This window comes from Papilio polytes, unplaced genomic scaffold, assembly GCF_000836215.1.
Source record: "Papilio polytes unplaced genomic scaffold, Ppol_1.0 DF820956.1, whole genome shotgun sequence".
In the NCBI taxonomy this organism is placed as follows: Eukaryota; Metazoa; Arthropoda; class Insecta; order Lepidoptera; family Papilionidae; genus Papilio; species Papilio polytes.
Window position 1 is genome coordinate 1 of NW_013528248.1, and position 19,265 is coordinate 19,265.

Here is a 19,265-nt window from a genome sequence, read left to right on the forward strand (position 1 = left end):
TTAATAGAATTCATGGTTCCCAAAATTTACTCGTTGCTATTGGAAAAGTAACAGGCGCTCGCGAACAGTTGAGTGCAACCTTTATTAAGCAATATATGGATAATTAATCAATCGATTAATGCATCAACGTATTGGCTAATAATTAATCAATCAATTATTTCATTAATTAATCGACTTATTCTATTAATTAAACTTCAACATTCAACTAAACAGCCGAGTAATAATAATTTAATTAATTAATTAACCATACAATAATTAATAAACCACTTAATCAATTAATTAATCAACCAATTAATTAATCTATTTCATAAAAATATACCAGTTTCTCCAGACGTTCCCTGCGCATGGTGCGCAGTCGTGTGGTGTGCGCGCGGCACTGTGCCAGGAACTCCAGCCGCCTGTTCTCCGCCTCCAGCTGCTTTATGAACGCGATCTCGCGCAGCTTCTCCTCTTCATCGTGGGCTTTCCGAACTATACCCTGGAAAATATTACTGCTTATTGATATTTGACCTCGAAATGTACAGGTTCAAGGTCATTAGAGATATCATCATCACCAGCTCACTATACATCTCACTGAGGGGCTCGGAGCTTAGGCGAAGTTAGTAACTAGAACTTAGTCAGCTTACAAATATCAAAGAATACGAAATATGTGCATCACGATATTTTCCTTCACTATAAGAACGTCGGGTTAATTATGTATTTATGAAATTTGAAATTAACATTGGTACAGCGAGATTCGAACCTAAGACCTGTAGATTACAAGTCAAATGCTTAAACCACTGAGCCACCGACGTTCTTGAAATAACAAAACAGATTTATAATTAAAACGCTTACATATAAAAAAGGGACACTGATGTAAATTACCTTTAAATGTTGGTCTCGATTTTCTGCTGCTTTTGCCAGGCGTCGGTTGATCCGCAATTTCTTGTCATCTATCAGTTGATCCTTGGCCACCTGCAAATATACCATTAACCAGAGATATATACCTAAATTCCCTATTAATCAGGCTGAATTTAACTTTCAGATATATGATGTATTTCTTAACTATCTAAGTTCATGAATTTATTAGTTTTTCAAACTTCTAAATTCTAGAATTACCTTTACTTCTTCGACTCTTGCTAACAACTGCTGCAACTTCTTAGATCTTTCCATCTGCAACTCTCTTCTCTTTTGTTCAGCTCTTGCTTGTTTAGCTTGTATACTGAAAATACATTAAAATTACTCATCAGTGTGTCACTTCTCTAAGTTTTAAAAAAGAAATGTTAAATAATCAATTGAATAATTAATTAATTGAATAAAAGTAAATATTATACGCACCTTCGCAGAGCGTCTTGGAGGCTTCCTCGTCGTTTGATACCTTGGGAAAGTTTTGCGTGCAACTGTTGTGCGCGTCCTAGAAAATTAATTATACGATTAATTAATCTATTAATTACAAAAATAATCAATTGCTCAATTAATTACTGTACCTGGATCTCTTGCGACGAGCGCTTCTAGCACACCTAACGTGTCCACTCTTTCCGCCCAACTCATACCGGCTAGGGCGGTCTCATACTGGTCTTCTAGACTAGCAGCTAGGGATCCTAGACTTTCAGACGGCGCTATCGTGTTAACTACGTCTTCACACAGTATCTCCGCGTCAGTCTATAACACAACACAAGTAATAGTTAATTAAAAAACTAATAAACCACTTATCTATGTACTAATATAATAAAGCGTAAACGCACGACTTTGTGGCGTTGGATGTCAGTAATCACAGTAAGTTTTTGAATCTTTTTTTTAAAGCCCTAAACTTACAACACGCTTTAGGCTATATATTTTCACGCTTTTAAACTTAGGGTAAATATAATTTGGAAAAAACCGTCACGCGGGAATATAAAAAGAAGATTGTTATCCAATGTCAAAACCTTCGTTGTCATTTATGCGTTGGAATTTTGACATTTAGAATTGAAAGTTTCACAAACGTTAACAATAAAATAACGTTTTTCTAATTACAGGTGGATGTAGCCACACCGAAACTAGTGAATTATTAAATCAAGTTAAGGCTACATTCGAAATGACACATCTCCGAAAAATATAAAATCTATCGAAAAAGATCCAAACTTACCTCAGTATCATCTGTTTCGGTATCCAGATCTATGTCTGAAACTTGTTGTAACTCCATTATCTGTCTGTTTAGAAGATCCTCTTCTTCGCAGAGCTTCTTCTGATCCGCCTCCGACTGAAGATCCAAAGCCCAATCCATTTTCTTCTCGTTCTCTTCTATCTGTGACGTCATTTCTGCGATCTCCGACATTTCCGATGGATCCGCCGACTTTAATATCTCAGTATCGTTCGAAGTTTGATCATCGTCATCTAGATATTTGAATGTCGATTTAAATTCTGCTTTCCATTTATCGAAGTCGAATGTCTCTTCTGTACTTTCTTGTGATCTAGCCAGACCAGTTGTAAGACTTTCTAAAGACGAATGAAGTCTGTTTTTAGTCAATTCTGATTGTTCTTCGTCGTTAGTCGCGTCTCTATTTTTCCCGGCTCTTTTATTTAATCTCGTCCTAGAGGGTTTTGTCTTAAGACCGGTTACATCAGATTTCTGACGAATCATCGCTGGATCTTTGGCTTTGTTTTCTGGTTTTGGTGTGGTGAGTACTTTAACGACTTTCTCTGCTTTCCGTTCCACTTTAGTATCTGGTTGTTCAGATTTAGCACGATCTATTTTAGTCGTTTTAGCTGATTCTTCTATAGGGTTAGTTTCTTCTTTAGGTGATTCTAGCATGTTTAATGTAGGCAAGCTTGTTGTGGCTGATGGTTGGTTAAATCGGTTTGCCCAATGTGATTTTAGTTGCTTCTTTGATTCGCGATTCAATCGTTTAGATTTGACAGTCAACCATCCCTCGTTATCATTTTTATCATCAACGTTAAGAACTTCTATAGAATTAGCGATATTATGCAATTGTGTGTTATCCGGTACTAAAGTCTTTAAACTTTCGCTGGATTCAATTCTAGACATATCTATTTGAGTAACGATAGTATCACAACTGCTGTATTCATCGCTAGCTTTTATCTCGTTTAATGAAGGGTTTACGTTTTCTTTTTTATTCCCTTTTCCGTTAATTTTTAATGTTGTAGGTCTCGGTGGTAGCTTATTTAAGTTTCCTCTAATGGGGTTAGCTTTCGTGTCACCAGAAGCCAAATGATTGGTCCTATTTATGGGACGTTTAGGTAAGGGTGCTTTATTGACAGTGGTAGTCGCTGCTGGGGTTTGAAATAGACTAGTACGACTAGTTGTCAAGTTGAAAGGATAGCTGCATTTGTTTATTTGATTCCTTTTCTGGAATGGTCGTTGAGTTTTTGGCGCTGTGTTAGGTCGCATTTCCACTACAGTTGAACTTCTGACCAATGCAATCCTTGTAGGTGTTTTTATTTCAGTTTTGGTTACATTTGCTGATTTTGGTTTTGCTGCGGCTTGAGAATAAGCCGGCTTTATGTTCGTTTTTGTTTCTACGATAGGTTTACTCTCGGATTTCTTTGAATCGTGTTCCTTTTTCAATTCTTCTTTAGTTTCTATAGTTTTCTTTATGTGTTCGGCTTGTTTGTCCGGTCCTTTAGGTTCATTGAGAGTTTTAGTTTTATAATTAGTGTTGTAGTCTAAAGTGATATTATTAGAGACTACTGACTGCTCGTTATTTAACTTGTTTTTGTGATCTGAACTTTCAACATGAATTTCGCCATTTTCGATAACCGCTTTTTTATTTTTCTCTATAGTTTTAATCTTTTTATTTGCAGTTATTACAATGTCTTGATTGTCTTTTATAGAATTTGCCTCGGAAATTATTGTTGCGGATTTTTCTTTTAAGCTAAGCTCTTCTTTTTCTGTACTATCTATCTCAGATGTTACAGAGATAATTATCTGTGACTGACTGATCTCGTGATTAACTCCGTTGTGAGTCCCACATGGTATATTTGTTTCGTCTACATGAGAACTTGCATCTTTAATATTGTGATCTTCAATATCTTCTCCGTTTCTCTCAGAAATGTTAACAGTATCAGTGTCACCGTTTTCGATTATCTGAGTAGGTGATTTTTCTCCTTTTCCAATACAAGCTTTTGGTGAACTTTCATTAGATATATCAGCAAAGTTTTCTTCAGATTTTGTTGGAGATTCATTAGAATCTATACGTGATGTTTCTATATTTTCCGACTGTATACTTACTTTGTTATCACCGGAAGTCACTTCATGGATAGAACTTTCCTGAGCTTTTTCTCTTATTTGAGTTTCCATTTCTTCGTTTAAGAAATTATCATTTTTCACTTTGACCTGCATTAACTGCTTTGTCAAGAACTCATTCTCGATTGCTTCCAATTGAGAAATGGTTGCTTTAGCTTGATTGGATAGTTCAACATCGAACTTTTTATTTTTATCCAAATTAGATTTCGTTTTCGAAGATTTTATAACCACTTGTTTTGGAGTTAATGTTGGTAGTTCTTTGGCTTTGCCAATTTCAACTGTGACAGTTGTCTTAACATCTTTATGGATATCGTTCTCCATTTTAGTATCTTCAATCTGTCGTACGTCGTTCTTTAATTTTTTCTCTTTAGCGTTTTCCATTTTCTCATCCGTTTCTTTGACATCTCTTTCCTTAATATCGGAGAGTCGTGTCGATTCTTTGGCTGACTTGGGTTCTGGTTTGGCTGTTATCTTTGATACGACTTTGTTGGTGAAGAATTCTATATTCGCTTTAGGACTAGTACTGGAATGGCATGTCGAAATCCTTGGGCTGATTTTGCCACTGCCTGGGCTGGCTTTTCCAGTTAAATTCGGGCTATTTTTGCCGCTCGGTGTATTATGTCCGGAGAGACAGGGACTGTTTTTCCCGGACACTGACGGGGAACTTTTAACGGAATGTGTACGTCGGGACTCCGGTCTGACGAAGTCTGTCTTTCTTATCTCCCAAGCTAAGCTCTGCGGTCGTTGAGGGGGCGGTGTGTTGTCATATTCCCACTTCAGTCGGAACCACTCTCCCAAAGCTTTGAAATCTCGAGTGTAGTTTTCTAATACTAATATTACTTCTTGGCACTCGTTTAAGTTCTCGTGAGCTTCTACGGTGTTGTAGATTTCACCGACCTGGAAAAATGCATTAATTTATTTTAATATGATTCTTGTGAACTGTACAGTTTGAGCATAGAGTATCTATCATAGAGTGAAGTTTGTCAATGACTAATGGCCTTGCATATATTACTATACTAGTCAGGGACGATGGATCGATAGCGTCACGGTTACTGAAATGAACTACATGCTTTCTGCAATTATACATACCATCTTTATACTGACTGATATTAAACGATCGAAGACAGGAATAGTGGAGCGAAAAAGTACATATCATTTATCGATGTTTGTTTACTAGTATACGATTAATTAACACACGTGTTTTTGATTTATTTTAAGCGTGAAAAAGTAACATAAAGTACGAGAGAAGGATTAAAGTAGAAAAAGAAAATTTGTCAGGAGAAGATTTTGAACGCTATCCTTTAAAATAAAAAAACCATCTTAGTTGGTACAATAAATAACATCATATTCGATTCTTAAAAAGCTAAGTTTATGCGACCTTTATAAAGAGGGCGAATTCGAAGAAATCTATTTATATTTCTAATCGATAAGAACCTATGATACAAACAAAGGTCAGACAAATGTTTGATATATCTCAGAATCATTTTTATACAGATATTAGTGGTAATGTAATGTTAGCGAATAACCAAGTTTAACGGATTTTAATAGCAATTTAACATGCTAGATAAGTTGTCTAGAATTTGTCATCTCTCTCAGTCGCTTTAAAAGAACAAAGACATCGATATGCTTCAATAATCGAAACTAGTTATCATAATTATAAATACAAAAGTTTAGATGGACGTATGTTACTACGTATCTCGTAAAGGATTAGTATAGGGTTTTCTTAAGTGTTAAGAATGAATGTGGATGGCTACAAAGGAAGAGGAAGACCGAAGAAAGTATGGATAGTGTAAAAGAGGATATGCTTAAGAAAGGAGTGGTTTCAGATATGACGGCTGATAGAGATGTATGGAGCAGCACATACTGTGCCGACCCTCCGTAAGGGATAAGGGCAAGTTAATGATGATGATAGCCCTCCACCACCCATGGCTCCACTGGAGGGCGCACACGGTCTGACCGCATGGACCTTCTTTACTCCCTACAAGTTATATTGTCTATTTATATGTGACAAGTCTCCAAAAAGTCGTATATCAATGTTACGACTGTAGAACATAGTCTGGAAGAACACATAAACTAAGTTTGTTTTATTCCGCGCAGACGAAATCGCGGCCAAAAGGTAATAAGCATATATGTGACAAATAATTCACAATCATAACTTTGGGTAAAAAAGAAAAACATTATCAGATTTGCTATTAATTTTGTTAAGGCACCCGGTAAATACCTTGGCACGTAGGTTACAAGAGTTCTTTTTTACCTGACGTGCCAACTAAATTGCATTACTTAGTTTTAAGATAAATGCAACTTGCATTTCGGTAAGCAACAGTTGTTAGCAGTGCGCAGGACGCGATGTATCGACTCGGTCTCCCCCCACTTATCTACCTCCCCACCCTCCCCTTACCAAACCTAAGTGATTGCATGTGCAATATACGTATTTTTAGATTTCAAATTACACATCTTATTAATAAATTTTAAGTTTACCATCATCGCTAGCCTTAAAATACTAATATGTACTTGAGAAAAACTCATCTTAATATTATAAATGCGAAAGCTTAGATGGATGGATGTTTATAAGAGTTTGTAGCCTAAACTGCTTAACGGATCTCGATTAAATTTGGTACAGATGTAGAGGGTAGTCTGGAAGAATACAGGCTACTCGTTTTTGTTTTTCTTTTAATTCCACGCGACCGGAATCGTGGGCGAAAGCTAGTACAAAATATTTTATAACTTAAACGGACCATAATCTATACGTTCAGCTTCTATCCCCGATGTACAGTAGCGGATACTGTCGGTGTTCCATTTTAAAAACTACAATCATTTGAACATTTTGAAACAAGACGAACAAAAATTAATACACCACAGCATATGTATACGAAAAATAGTCTGTCAGTGATACATGGCTAGTTTTTTTTATTATCCTTTCGTTTGCACTCACTGATATCTAGTTAGTTATTTGTAGGAAGAGACGGAGTTTATCTCGTTGCAATGAACAAGGCAACTTTTCCTAAAGACCACTGCAATTTTCCGCGACTGTACCTAGGTTCCGATTCCCTAAGCAAGTACATATAATGATTAAAGTAACTATAAACACTTTTACTAGTTTATCTTTCCAACTAATTGAATTTGTTTTCGCAAAGCAAACATTTTTTACAAAATCCTAGCAATCGAACTGTGGTTCCTTAGTGTTAGAACCACCGTCAAAACACATTTACAAGAGGGATGACAATAATACTAATGTACCAGATTTCTAGCACTTAACGAACTAAAGAAAACTTGTTCTACACTTAAAAGACAAATGCTCCTTATATTCACCACAATTAACTTGAAATCGCAACAAGTATACTCACAGCTCTCTGAAGATCACCAAACAGCAGCGCCCAGTATCTCGCCCTGAGCTCGGAGCGCTTGTCTCGGCCAGCAGAGGCCGAGCGCAAGCGGACGGCGCGAGGCGGAGCCCTGCGCGGCGGTGGTACTGCGCGCGGCGGCTTACGAGACACACGGCCTGATAAAATAACACAGTAATAGTAAAACTTTAATAAACACAAACATTTACATTACATTTTCACTAGAAATTGACAAGATACGACCAAAAGTCGTACTCATGCTTGGGATTTTTTCATGGGCAATAATTTAGAACTTAACTTGTGTCCCTACAGTACCTTATTTCGTAAAAATAGAAAATATAATCTTACTAAACGATTAAAAAATCCCACCAAAGTCAACTAAGCAAATCTTAGTCCACAACAAATTAAAAACTATTTTAACAAACAAGTATCACTTGAAAAGATCAACAGTAAAATGAAACGTAAATAATATGTCCCAGACAGAACGATACGATACAGGCGAATAAATCAATACATTTCAATAAATAAACTACAGCACGAGTCGTTACGTTACATAGAATTTAAATGTAAAAGTTCACACGACTAAGGGACTGTCCTACAATACTTAGAAATTGTCAGACAACAATCCAACGTATAAAATATGTTATGGAAATATCGGATTTTGGTACTGTGACAGTGACGTCACTTTTAAGCTATCTGAGCCTCTATCAGTGGTGGGACAGGCCCTAAAAGTCGCAAATACAGGCAGAACAAATTATTTATACGAAAATTATTTTACTTTGAACGTGTAAGTTCGTTTTTTCGGTCGAAATTAATATTCGATCCTTGACAACAATCCAAAAAAACGATCGCCTTCTTAAGATCGCTACAAACGTTCAGTTTTTACTGAACAGTCAAAATATCTAGTTAAAACTGCGTGTGTATTCAAAGTTTTAACTATCAGTTGAACTGTACAGTTAAAGTGTGAACTCTCTCACGGTTGGGATCTTTAGATCGATTAAAAATTCGAATAAAATATTGCGGGTCATAAATAATAGATCGAGATCGAATGTCTATTGTTAATAAATAGATATAAGCACAGTTTGTATACCATAACTTGGTAACATCATATTATTAATTCAAAAGGGGACTTCCCCCACTACTTATGTATATGGGAAGTGAACATCTGAACTCAAGTACACCATATATTATCTACAAATTGCTATAATTCTATTTATTTACTAGCTTTCGCCCGCGACTCAGTGCGCGTGGAATAAAAAAAGACAAAAGTAATATTCTATGCATTCTTTATTACACCTTTCACATTTATAATGTTAATAAGATGCAAGGATATTATCTGGTTTTCATGTAACGTAAAATCTACTATTAAAATATAAAACAGCAACATTTAGATCTATTAAAAATGTGAATGTTTAGATGGATGGATGTTTGTTAGAGTTTATAGCCTAAACCGCAGAATGTATCTTGATGAAATATAGCATAGATGTGGAGGATAGTCTTGAATACATAATCAATTGTTAAGTGCTTGAATGGATCGGACCATAATCCAACCATTTCTTAAGAAGAAAGGAAAAATGGATGTGACGGTGGAGGACACACATAGAAAGGGGAAAAGTCCTCTTTATGTACATCTCCTCCTCCATCAATTAAGGGTAGGCAACGCATCTGCAATTGCAGATGTTTATGGACAGCGGTCACTTTCCACTTCAGTAGATTTAGGTGGCCACTTGCTTGTTTGCTACCTTATATGATAAAAAAATATATTGCATGTACATTTATTATTTTGAAAAACATTGTGAAATGTCAGGGAACAGTACTCCTACAGTTGTTGCATTGAGAATCAGAATATGGAAAATACATTTAAAACTACACTACTGCTTGCATATAATATAAATGGAAATTAAACTTTTTAAAAAAGAAAATTAACACTTGACTACAAACCCATCTGATGTTCTGTTGTATATAAATAAAATAAAAATCACTTCATTTTAATTTTCTATTAAAAACTTAACACTTAAATAAAAGAACCATTATAAAAACCAAAATGTAATAAACAGTTCACATATTTCTTGACACAAACTACAGTTTAATTTTTTAAATGTACACAAAGCATGAATTAATCTTGTATCAGATGAATATAGGAAACTAGGGCATCTAGTTTTTAAAATTAGATATTCAACACCAAAATATCATTTAAAACACAATTATTGCAAAACTACTCATATAAGTTGTAAAATAAAGTGCATTTTCGACATAGAACTAGTCAGTCAAATTTTATTGATCCTAAAATTCGCTGCGCAATACATATTACTCGAATAATCTATCAAAATGCTATCACCATATGTTAAAAAGTATTCAAAGTAAATGAGAAACAACAAAAGAAACTCATCAAAACTCTTATTTAGATACTATACAGCTAGAAGGACACTTGAATACTCCTTTATTTCATAAATATTCTTTCACGCCCACGAGTAAAAACCGTTTTCCTATTAGGTCACTTCAAAATAAAACAATGCAATTTACTTGGTGTATCGACTGCTACGTGAAATGCAACCAGGTTTCTCGCCTCCCTGCCTTCTTCCTGCACCAGCTGCCTCACTTCTTCCATCTCGAATTAGATAAAATCACTCGAAATTGAATAAAAATAAAAATGAATTGTAAGTAGTCATCACTATCGTATTTTGTAAGCAATACACTATACCATTATGTTTTACAAACAAATTACAGTTTAAGTTGTAAAAAGTTTAGAAAACGGAGTAGCACTAGAAAAATTTAGTTGAAAAGAGTAAAATATGAAATTGTTATATATTTTCATAACAATTCGCGTTTTGACAATGTTGAATGTTTACTTTTTTTCTCGCACCTTGTTTCATGTTCGGATACATGAACTGACAAGGTACAGTGTAATCTATAAATTACAATTATCTCTATTAATTTAAATAAATGTTCACTTTAGAATCAATCTAATATGTATTAATTGGTATAATCAATAATGATTTTAATAAATAAATAAAAATAGACTCAAATCTTACATTTTTAAACATAATTTTGAACAGAAAATAGGTTCAGTTTATCATAGCAAAACGCTTCTTATAATTAGTCTTTATTTTATTATTTGTAATTCTAGGATGTAATATAATAGTGAACAATAACTTTTATTTATTAATTGCACCACTTTATACCATTTACATAATCTGTTCAACCATATTAGAGTTATCTATGCAGGCCCGCCAGCCGTTGTTTTATCTTTGACATTTCTTTTCCTTGTCAAGCAAAATGGCGGATCAGGTAGGTGCCGATATTCTTCATAAAATTATGAATTTCGGCGTCAAAAAATCATTTAATTTATATTACTTTCCTTACATTTTTTTGTGGAATGGATAAAGTTATTACATCAAGTGAAAAAGAAGACTATTATAGTGAAAATGTGTTTGTTGTCGCTTTCCACGTGGGGAGCAAAATATTCGTTTTACTTGGGTTTTTGTGTAAAATAAGTAACAACGTACAATTGTAAAAGGAGTTTTATATGATTTTACTAAAAGAGTGCGATTCCTTGTGTTGTAATGATGCAAAATTATTCTCTTCATTCATATAAAATCATAACCTCTGAAGACAAGATTTCCTCCATGTAGATATTGTTATTACTAACATGCATCTTTATGTAGTCTTATTTAGCTATGGTTATAAAATATATTTTAATCCAAATAGTATAACCGTAATTTTCACAAAATATACAAATCACATAAATCTTGAAAGTTGAACTGCCTACTCTATTTTTAATATAGTGGTTTTGTTAACTAATTCATATTTGGTCTTAAATGGTTTTTATTTTACATGTAAAGGTGAAAAATATTCTTGTTACTTTTATGCATAAACATAGCATGTGAAGGTTTGTTAAATTTGTATTATCATTAGCAATTTAAACTTGAACCAGTAAAAAGTTTAAGTACCCAAGCATTCCAATTAACCATCTATTTACTATTTAAATATCCAAAATTTCTTATGTTTAAACTTTTCAAACTTTTGCAGTCGCATACCTATAGTAGTATTTTCTTTATATATAGATTAACAGCCTTGCAAATAAACTTGGGAATAATCTGAATATAAGCAAAATTTGTACTAATATTTGCTTATACTCAGTTTATTCCTAATTTAAATGTTATACTAAGGCAGTTAATGTTTCAAAAATTAGACCAGTTTATTGTTCTAATGCTTACCAAAAATTGCAGACTGAGCGTTCATTCCAAAAGCAACCGACGGTGTTTTTGAACCGTAAGAAAGGCATCGGTGTGAAACGCAGCCGCAAACCGCTCAGATACCACAAAGACGTGGGACTGGGGTTCAAAACACCCCGTGAGGTAATGCATGTGATTCTAATGTGTGTTTTTCTTTTTTTTGTAGACAGAGAAAGCGTTTCAGAAACAGGCAACGGTGTTCCTCAACCGTAAAGGAGGGTTGAAGCGGAAGGACATGAGACATCATAAGAATGTCGGTCTAGGTTTCAAGACGCCTCGTGAGGTCTGAATACCAGTATTTGGGTTCGGTGCCGGGCTTCTGCGTTGATATTGGTCTTGTTTAAAGCAAGAATAAACATCTATACATACATAGATTAATATTAAAAAAACATTTATTTTTATGAAAACTAACTTTCCAGTCAGTATTAAAGATTTAAAAAACTTACTTATACTTAGCTCATTCACTTAATGTCCTATGAGAAAAAGTTAAAAAAAAACCTTAGTTTCCTCATTTTTAGGGTTGTTATTCAGTTACAGTTAGTTTAGTTTTAATTTAAAATAAATTGATATATCTCTTGCCACTATTTTTGGTACAAAAGTGAATTTGTCAGATAAAATGCACTTAATAATTATTGTCAAATGTATGTATAGATATTAATTCTTTGTTTGCTGGTGGTGGTCCGTCATAATGGATTCAAATGCTTCAAAATGCTTAAGGTTGCATATGTGCATGTTATATGTAAGATATTTAACTTTAGGAAATATAACAGGAGACGGGGTTAAAACATTACATCTTATTAACATATTTTTCAAATAACCATACAATTCATTATTATGTAAGACAGAGAATTGATTTTTTTATGTTTAATTAACACTAAAAATACTACAGCACTCTTAATTAATTACTTAAATGGTCTAGTAGTGTAAATTTTTGATCTTTGCAAAAATTGATATGAAATTTCATGTTTTTTTTTTCATACAATTCTCTGTGTTACATTAAATTGGATATACAAGAAACATGGCTTTAATTGGAAGGGAATCTTATTTTATACATGATGATAATCACACGACGGTCTTCTGAATACTATATGAAGAAGAATGTGTTACAAACCCATAATCTGATTTTTTATATGTTGAAAATGTTGTATCGAAAAATATCTTGCACCAATCTCAGTATAAATGCTTAAATATTGCTACAAGCAAAGGCTGCTTTAGTTCCATTTACCATAAATATGCTACGAAAATATAATGCTTGTAGTAAAATATATTCAATAAAAATTAAAATTTCTAGCATGCTTTCTTAAATATTTAATAGATATTAAACAACATTTTCAACGGTAAACACCCAATCAAAACCATCATACCCATGTAAGACTCGCAAAAATATAATTGTGAATAACACTGGCATGTACAGGCAATCGAAGGCACATACATTGACAAGAAGTGCCCATTCACCGGCAATGTGTCAATCAGAGGCCGCATCCTCACCGGAGTGGTGCAGAAGATGAAGATGCAGCGCACCATCGTCATCCGCCGCGATTATTTGCACTACGTTAAGAAGTACAACAGATTCGAGAAGAGGCACAAAAACATGTCTGTCCATCTCTCGCCTTGCTTCAGGTTTGTAACACTAAAATTAATATTTCATCTCTGTGCTATATTGTTCAAAGTACTGTGGACCCCATCCACAATACTCAATGGAATGTAGTCAGCTGTATGATACTAGCAGTCGCTCACTAAATAGCCAATGTTATTTAGTGATAACATAGCTTTTTATTTTTAAAGTTATTTCAATACATTTACAGTTTCAGCCACTTTTATATGCCTTTGGTTTCAAGAATCTGCATACACTTCTGTTTGTATGCTTCTAAACTTATTGATGAATATATGGGCACATTCTCGAAACTGAGAGTAGAAGTTTGAAGTTTTGTAATTGGACACATTTTTGTGCGGCTGACTGTACAATAGCACAGCTAAATATTAGGATTTTCAATTAAAATTTTAAAAGGTGTCTATAAAAATTGTGTTTACTAAATGATGATACCCACACGACGGTCTTCTGACCACAACATGACGACGAAAGTGTTTTAACCCAAACTCTGATCAATTTATTATTAACCATAGACAATGTTATCCAAAAATATGTATGATACAAGTATAATTTTAATTTTCCAGGGACGTTGAACTGGGAGACATTGTCACCATTGGAGAATGCAGGCCGCTGTCGAAAACCGTCAGATTCAATGTCCTCAAGGTGTCCAAAGGCAAGGGCTCCAAGAAGTCATTCAAAAAGTTCTAATGTAATAAAATTACTTTATAAGTAAAATGGTTTTTATTTAATTTTCCGTGTAAACTAGCAAATAATCAAAAATATAAGCGAAGTCCAATCCTATTATAGCTTTCGTATTCCGTCACTACAATTAAAGTAGTACAAGCAAGTGGTTTTGATGTCTTGACTCATGACAGAATTACAAAAAGAGTTTTCAAATTAGAGATAGCTGTTGCCCGCGACTGCGTCCGCGTGAAATTTGAAAGTTTAAAATTTCAGTTCGCTCCGTAACCTATCCCCTACAATATTAACTTAGTAGTAATCTACGTAATAACAAAAATCTATCGATGCAAGATTCCAAATTTCTAAGCCCGGTAGCTTGTAAGCTGATTTGTCAGTTACCCTTATTGTTTGTGTTTGCGATATCTTCTAAACTATTAGTCCAATTTAAATACTGTAAAGGACAATTTTATTCTACATTAAATTCTCCTAATAACAAACGTATTTATTTGGATAAGGATTAATATTGAAACCAATAAAAGAACGCTGCAAATAGCGTAAGGTTTTTAATTTATTTTGTAAACAAAAAAGTGATTATTGTAAGAGAACTGTTAAAGATAGATATATGCTTTCGCGGACTTTTCTACAGAACTTCTGGAGATCTACAATTCTTTCATACATCATTTTTATATACCTCTAACGGTGTAGGCAGCGTAAGCCGAGAAAAGTTAAAGTTTAGTACTTTTTTGACGCCGGTGTCCAAAGAGGATATAAAATATTGGTAGTGCAAGCAAGTGGTTTTAATGTCTTGACTCATAACAGAATTATAAAAAGAATTTTCAAATTATTTAGAGATTTAATAAGCAAAACGCTGAATTTGGTTTATTAAACATTTTTAAAGAATTCTTTTTTTGGTGTGCTGGAAATAGTTAAACCGGCAGTGATAAATTGACCTACTCTGTGGTATAGATGTTTATTTTCTGTAACTTTAATTATCTGCACTCTGTTAAGGTCATAGTGATAATTTTTAGATGCTGATATCGATTTAAGCCTCGCAATATTCTTTCATTCGCTCAATCGAAAGAAAGGTTGATTTTGAAATGTAATAATCCAATAAAAAAAACTGAAAACAGATAACCTTTGCTCGAGTTATTATTTTTAGTTAAAAAAAAACCCCGCAGTATTTTGGAGAATAAAAGGAAAACGTGATAAAGCAATAGAAAGTTAAAATTTTATTTAATGTTCTAACATAGAAAATCACATAAAATTTTACGATGGTTTGATTTGCTTAATAAAAGCTTGTGAAAATCGAAACAAACAGGAAAATCGATCTTGAATCGATTTCAAATTGACAAGTGACATCTCTAAAACAACAAATGAACAAACATGTCCTCTGGCTTTGTGAACAGAGTTACAAAACAATCTCATAGCCATTATTAAACGATATGTTATCATTCTTCTCTAAATTGTCATTAAACAACACACAGAATTCTCCCGTGGAGTTAGCCAAGCCCGCTTATATGGACAAAAGTGCAACACTGCAAGAGCTCGGCTACAAAGACGACGATGAGTTGAGAGAGACTATTTATGGTCAGTTTATCATTTTGTGTGGCTTTTGAATGGATTTACTGTGATTTCTAACGAGTGTTGTGGTGTTTTAGACTTTTTGAGGACAATACGAGACCCGGAGAAGCCTAGTACATTGGAGGACTTGAAAGTTGTTTATGAAGAAGGTATCTTCGTGAAGGAACCTACAGCTGATAACGTACCTGTTCTTCGTGTGGAATATAATCCCACCGTGCCGCATTGTTCGCTAGCAACGTTGATCGGACTTTGTATAAGGATAAAAATACTCCGTTCTTTACATCATCCTGTTAAACTTGATGTTTTCATCAAAAAAGGAGCTCATACAACTGAAGATGAAAGTGAGTAAACTCTATATTCTTTCTAGTACTTTCCATCTTATAAAGTACTATAATGTGCAAAGGTGATTTGTTAGGCCTTGGTAACAAGGAAAATATACAATTCCTTGAATAACAAAGGTTGCTTGTTTTTATCAGATAAACAAGTGTTTAATATTGCAGTTATTATTAAACATATTTGTATACCTTTTGAAACTAGACATTAATATAAATGTGAAAGTTTTGATACATTGATGTTTATTACCACATTTCTTTGAAAGAACTAACACATCTCAATGAAGTTTGTCACATATTGGCTACTTAGTTTTTTAATTTCATGCAGTCCTGATAGTCTTGCACTATATTTGTTTAAGTAATCTACTGAACATGAGATTCAATGTAGTAAAAGCAATAACTACAATAAAAATATATGCCAGATTTCATTGCAATCTGTTCAGCAGTTTAGACTATAAACTCTAAAATAGTCTTGGGTAGTACATGTACGATGTACTAAAAAGTAATGTTACTCGGCACTGTACTAAAAGTAACGTTACCGAATGGCTTCTGTTAATCGGACATTTAGTACTTTTAGTACACTACACGATATCGGTGTTCGCCTTTTTGTCAGATTGAAGCATCCACCTTCAATAATGAAAATCAAAAGTGGATAAAATTATTCATAACTAAATTTATTTTCGCTAATAACATATGTTTGACCCTGCTTAAAATTTGATGTGAAGTAATATATAACCCTCGTTATATTTTATTCATGTATTGTGTTTTCACAAATCTGAAGTACTAAAGGTACTAAAAGTGTGTAGTAGTACGTTTTCCCAATAGTACTAGTACGGTGCGCACTTGCAGATGTCCGATTAAGCCCAAGACTACTCTAAAAACATCCATCCATCTATCTAAACATTAAACTCTCATCATTTCTAATATTTGTCAATTATTTTTTTTCAATTACAACACTGTATTATATTTTTATAAATCTACTATAGTTGTTTATTTAGCAGTTTTTATCTAACAAAGGAGTGTTTTTCACACTATCTATTTGATGTTACATGTATTTGTAAATATTGAGTTCATGTTCTTATGTCATTTGTTGAGAATATCTGTAATAACAAAGATTTGAACTAATAATAAGATGGGACTCATGTCAATCTAAAACAAACAGAACACAAAAGAATTGCAAATACAATTTGTAATTGATAAGAATTTTACAATGTATTAATGATATATCTTACTAATATTATAAATGCGAAAGTTTAGATGGATGTTTGTTAGAGTTTGTAACCTAAACGGCTGAACAGATCTCCATGAAATTGGGCACAGATGTAAAGCATAATCTGGAAGAACTCATAGGCTACTTTTTATCCTGGAAATAGTTACGGTTCCCATGGGAGTCATTAATTTTATTTTTGAATGTTTACTCGATAATTCTGCAATGGTTCAACATATCTCATTAAAATTTGGCACAGATATAAAACAAAGTCTGGAGTACACATGGGATATTTTCATCCCTGAGAAATGTCCGGTTTCCGAAGGATATGTAGCTTTTTGTTATTTATATAGTTCATAGGTTTTTGAAGGTCTATGCCCAGCAGTGGGCAATCAAAGGCTTATGATGATGATATGTTTTCTACTACCACGCGGACATAGTCACAGGCAATAGCTAGTGCTACATACAAGTAACTATATTGCTTTCTTTGTTAACTTGTTTTTTCTATATATCAGCTGTTTATGATTTAATTGCATAATAACTTAAACAATTAATTCTACAATTGAATAAAATTATGACATTTATATTATTTGTGTTATAATTAATTACAATAAATAGCTTCTGTAAACAATCTTGCAAATAGATTAGATAAAATGTGCAAGTTTGTTCATATCTTAATTGGAAATTTAATAGTAAACAAATGAAAAGGGCATAATGATAATATTACTAGGAAAAATATGTTTATTTTATTGCTAAATTTAAAACCAAAATAAAAAAAGTTATTAAGAAGTACAATTATATTAAAAAATTCCACTGCTAAAACAATAGGTGCAGAAACTATTTCTATCTCTAACTTTTATAAGAAGTAAAGAGGGATAGCAATATATTATACATATGTTTTGGTGTAAACAGTCTGATATCAGCAGTATCGGTCATTTTGAACTTTACTATCTAACTGGTTGTTGCCCGCGACTTCGTCCACACATATTAAGATAAAAAGTAGCCTATAATATGCCTGTCTATGACAGCTACCGTGAAAGTCCGGTCAAAATCGGTCCAGCCGTTTCGGAGATTACCCGGGACAAATACGGCTTACGGACAGACAGACAAAAAAAAATTATTCAATTTTCGTTATCAGCAACGCAAATACATCATCTTCCCGAAATGTGGGATTTTTCTTTTGATATTACAAACAGACAATGCAATTTTATTATATGTATATATTTAGACAAGTAAGCAATGTTATCACATGACTACAAGAGAGCAAACTTTAAATTATCTGCAAAAATAAATATGCCCCAGATAAAAGATTTGCTGATAGACAGCTTAAAGTTTAAAATAAATGCATTTGTTGTTCAGTTAGCAACAAAAAGCAGTTAGCTCTCTAAAATAGAAACAAGTTATGAAACACAAATGTAATTTCACAATTTTCTTTACAATGTTGTCTCAATATTGATGTGCAATAATTACAAACACAACAAAAATAATTCAGCTATTAGCTATTATTACTATTTAGGAGCATTTAGCCAATATTTTATTTATAGCTATCATCAGCGACTCTATCCTTGTGAAATTAAATAAAAAACAAATGTATGTTATAATGATAGTATGATTTAAATAAAGATACAGTAGAACTTTGATAATTCAAATTTCGGTAACTTAAAAACCTCTATAACTTTTAAGAAAAATTTGTTCCTTTCCCATCAGAGCCCAAAACCTTCACAGCATGGACCCTTGATAACTTATAACCTCTATAACTTAGTGTTTTTTGTTTCCCTTGAACTTTAACTTATCGAGGTTCTATTGTACTTTTAAAAGATAGTGAAATGTATGAATCTGGAAAAAGTGTGAAAGATGTGTCCAGATCAGGTCAAATGGAAGTCTATAGTCTCTGAGTTACTAAGTTATGTAGTTGAAATAGTAGAACAACAGGACTTTTAAAAATTTGCAAAGGAACCTAATTATGCTATTATCTGTAGAGTGTCTTAATTTCTAAATATTAAAACTTGCTTTCTCTTGTTTCAGTCAACAAACAAATCAATGATAAAGAGCGGATTGCCGCCGCTATGGAGAAC

General features: G+C 33.3%; 3 protein-coding genes across 5 annotated transcripts in view; 2 read left to right on the forward strand and 1 right to left on the reverse strand.

Moving 5' to 3' along the window:
- Positions 1 to 319: 319 nt before the first annotated feature.
- Positions 320 to 10,401, reverse strand: LOC106109934 (enolase-phosphatase E1; the record flags this gene model as incomplete). The annotated part of the gene is made up of 8 exons (XM_013291592.1): positions 10,087 to 10,401; positions 7,567 to 7,721; positions 2,105 to 5,119; positions 1,467 to 1,641; positions 1,318 to 1,393; positions 1,099 to 1,201; positions 865 to 954; positions 320 to 478 (listed from the first exon to the last, which is right to left on the reverse strand). Coding segments are annotated over exons 1-8 (3,858 nt in total), but the record flags the coding sequence as incomplete, so codon positions are not given.
- A 364-nt stretch (positions 10,402 to 10,765) lies between these two features.
- LOC106110031 (40S ribosomal protein S11) lies at positions 10,766 to 14,124 on the forward strand. Of its 3 annotated transcripts, XM_013291714.1 has the most exons (5): positions 10,814 to 10,851; positions 11,793 to 11,921; positions 11,965 to 12,081; positions 13,213 to 13,418; positions 13,974 to 14,124. In XM_013291714.1, exons 1-5 carry the CDS (start codon positions 10,840 to 10,842, stop codon positions 14,095 to 14,097), a joined length of 588 nt encoding a protein of 195 aa, XP_013147168.1. In that variant the 5' UTR covers positions 10,814 to 10,839; the 3' UTR covers positions 14,098 to 14,124. The 3 variants fall into 3 exon arrangements, with proteins under 3 accessions (XP_013147167.1, XP_013147166.1, XP_013147168.1); XM_013291713.1 differs by lacking the exon at positions 11,793 to 11,921 and having other exon boundaries at positions 10,766 to 10,851; XM_013291712.1 differs by lacking the exon at positions 11,965 to 12,081 and having other exon boundaries at positions 10,807 to 10,851.
- A 1,304-nt stretch (positions 14,125 to 15,428) lies between these two features.
- LOC106109935 (autophagy-related protein 13 homolog) overlaps positions 15,429 to 19,265 on the forward strand; it is a 5,666-nt gene continuing 1,829 nt past the window's right edge. Inside the window, exons 1-3 of the mRNA XM_013291593.1 lie at positions 15,429 to 15,657; positions 15,729 to 15,992; positions 19,216 to 19,263. Coding sequence (XP_013147047.1) covers positions 15,513 to 15,657; positions 15,729 to 15,992; positions 19,216 to 19,263 — 457 coding nt within the window. The 5' untranslated portion in view covers positions 15,429 to 15,512. The remainder of the gene's footprint in view (positions 15,658 to 15,728; positions 15,993 to 19,215; positions 19,264 to 19,265) is intronic.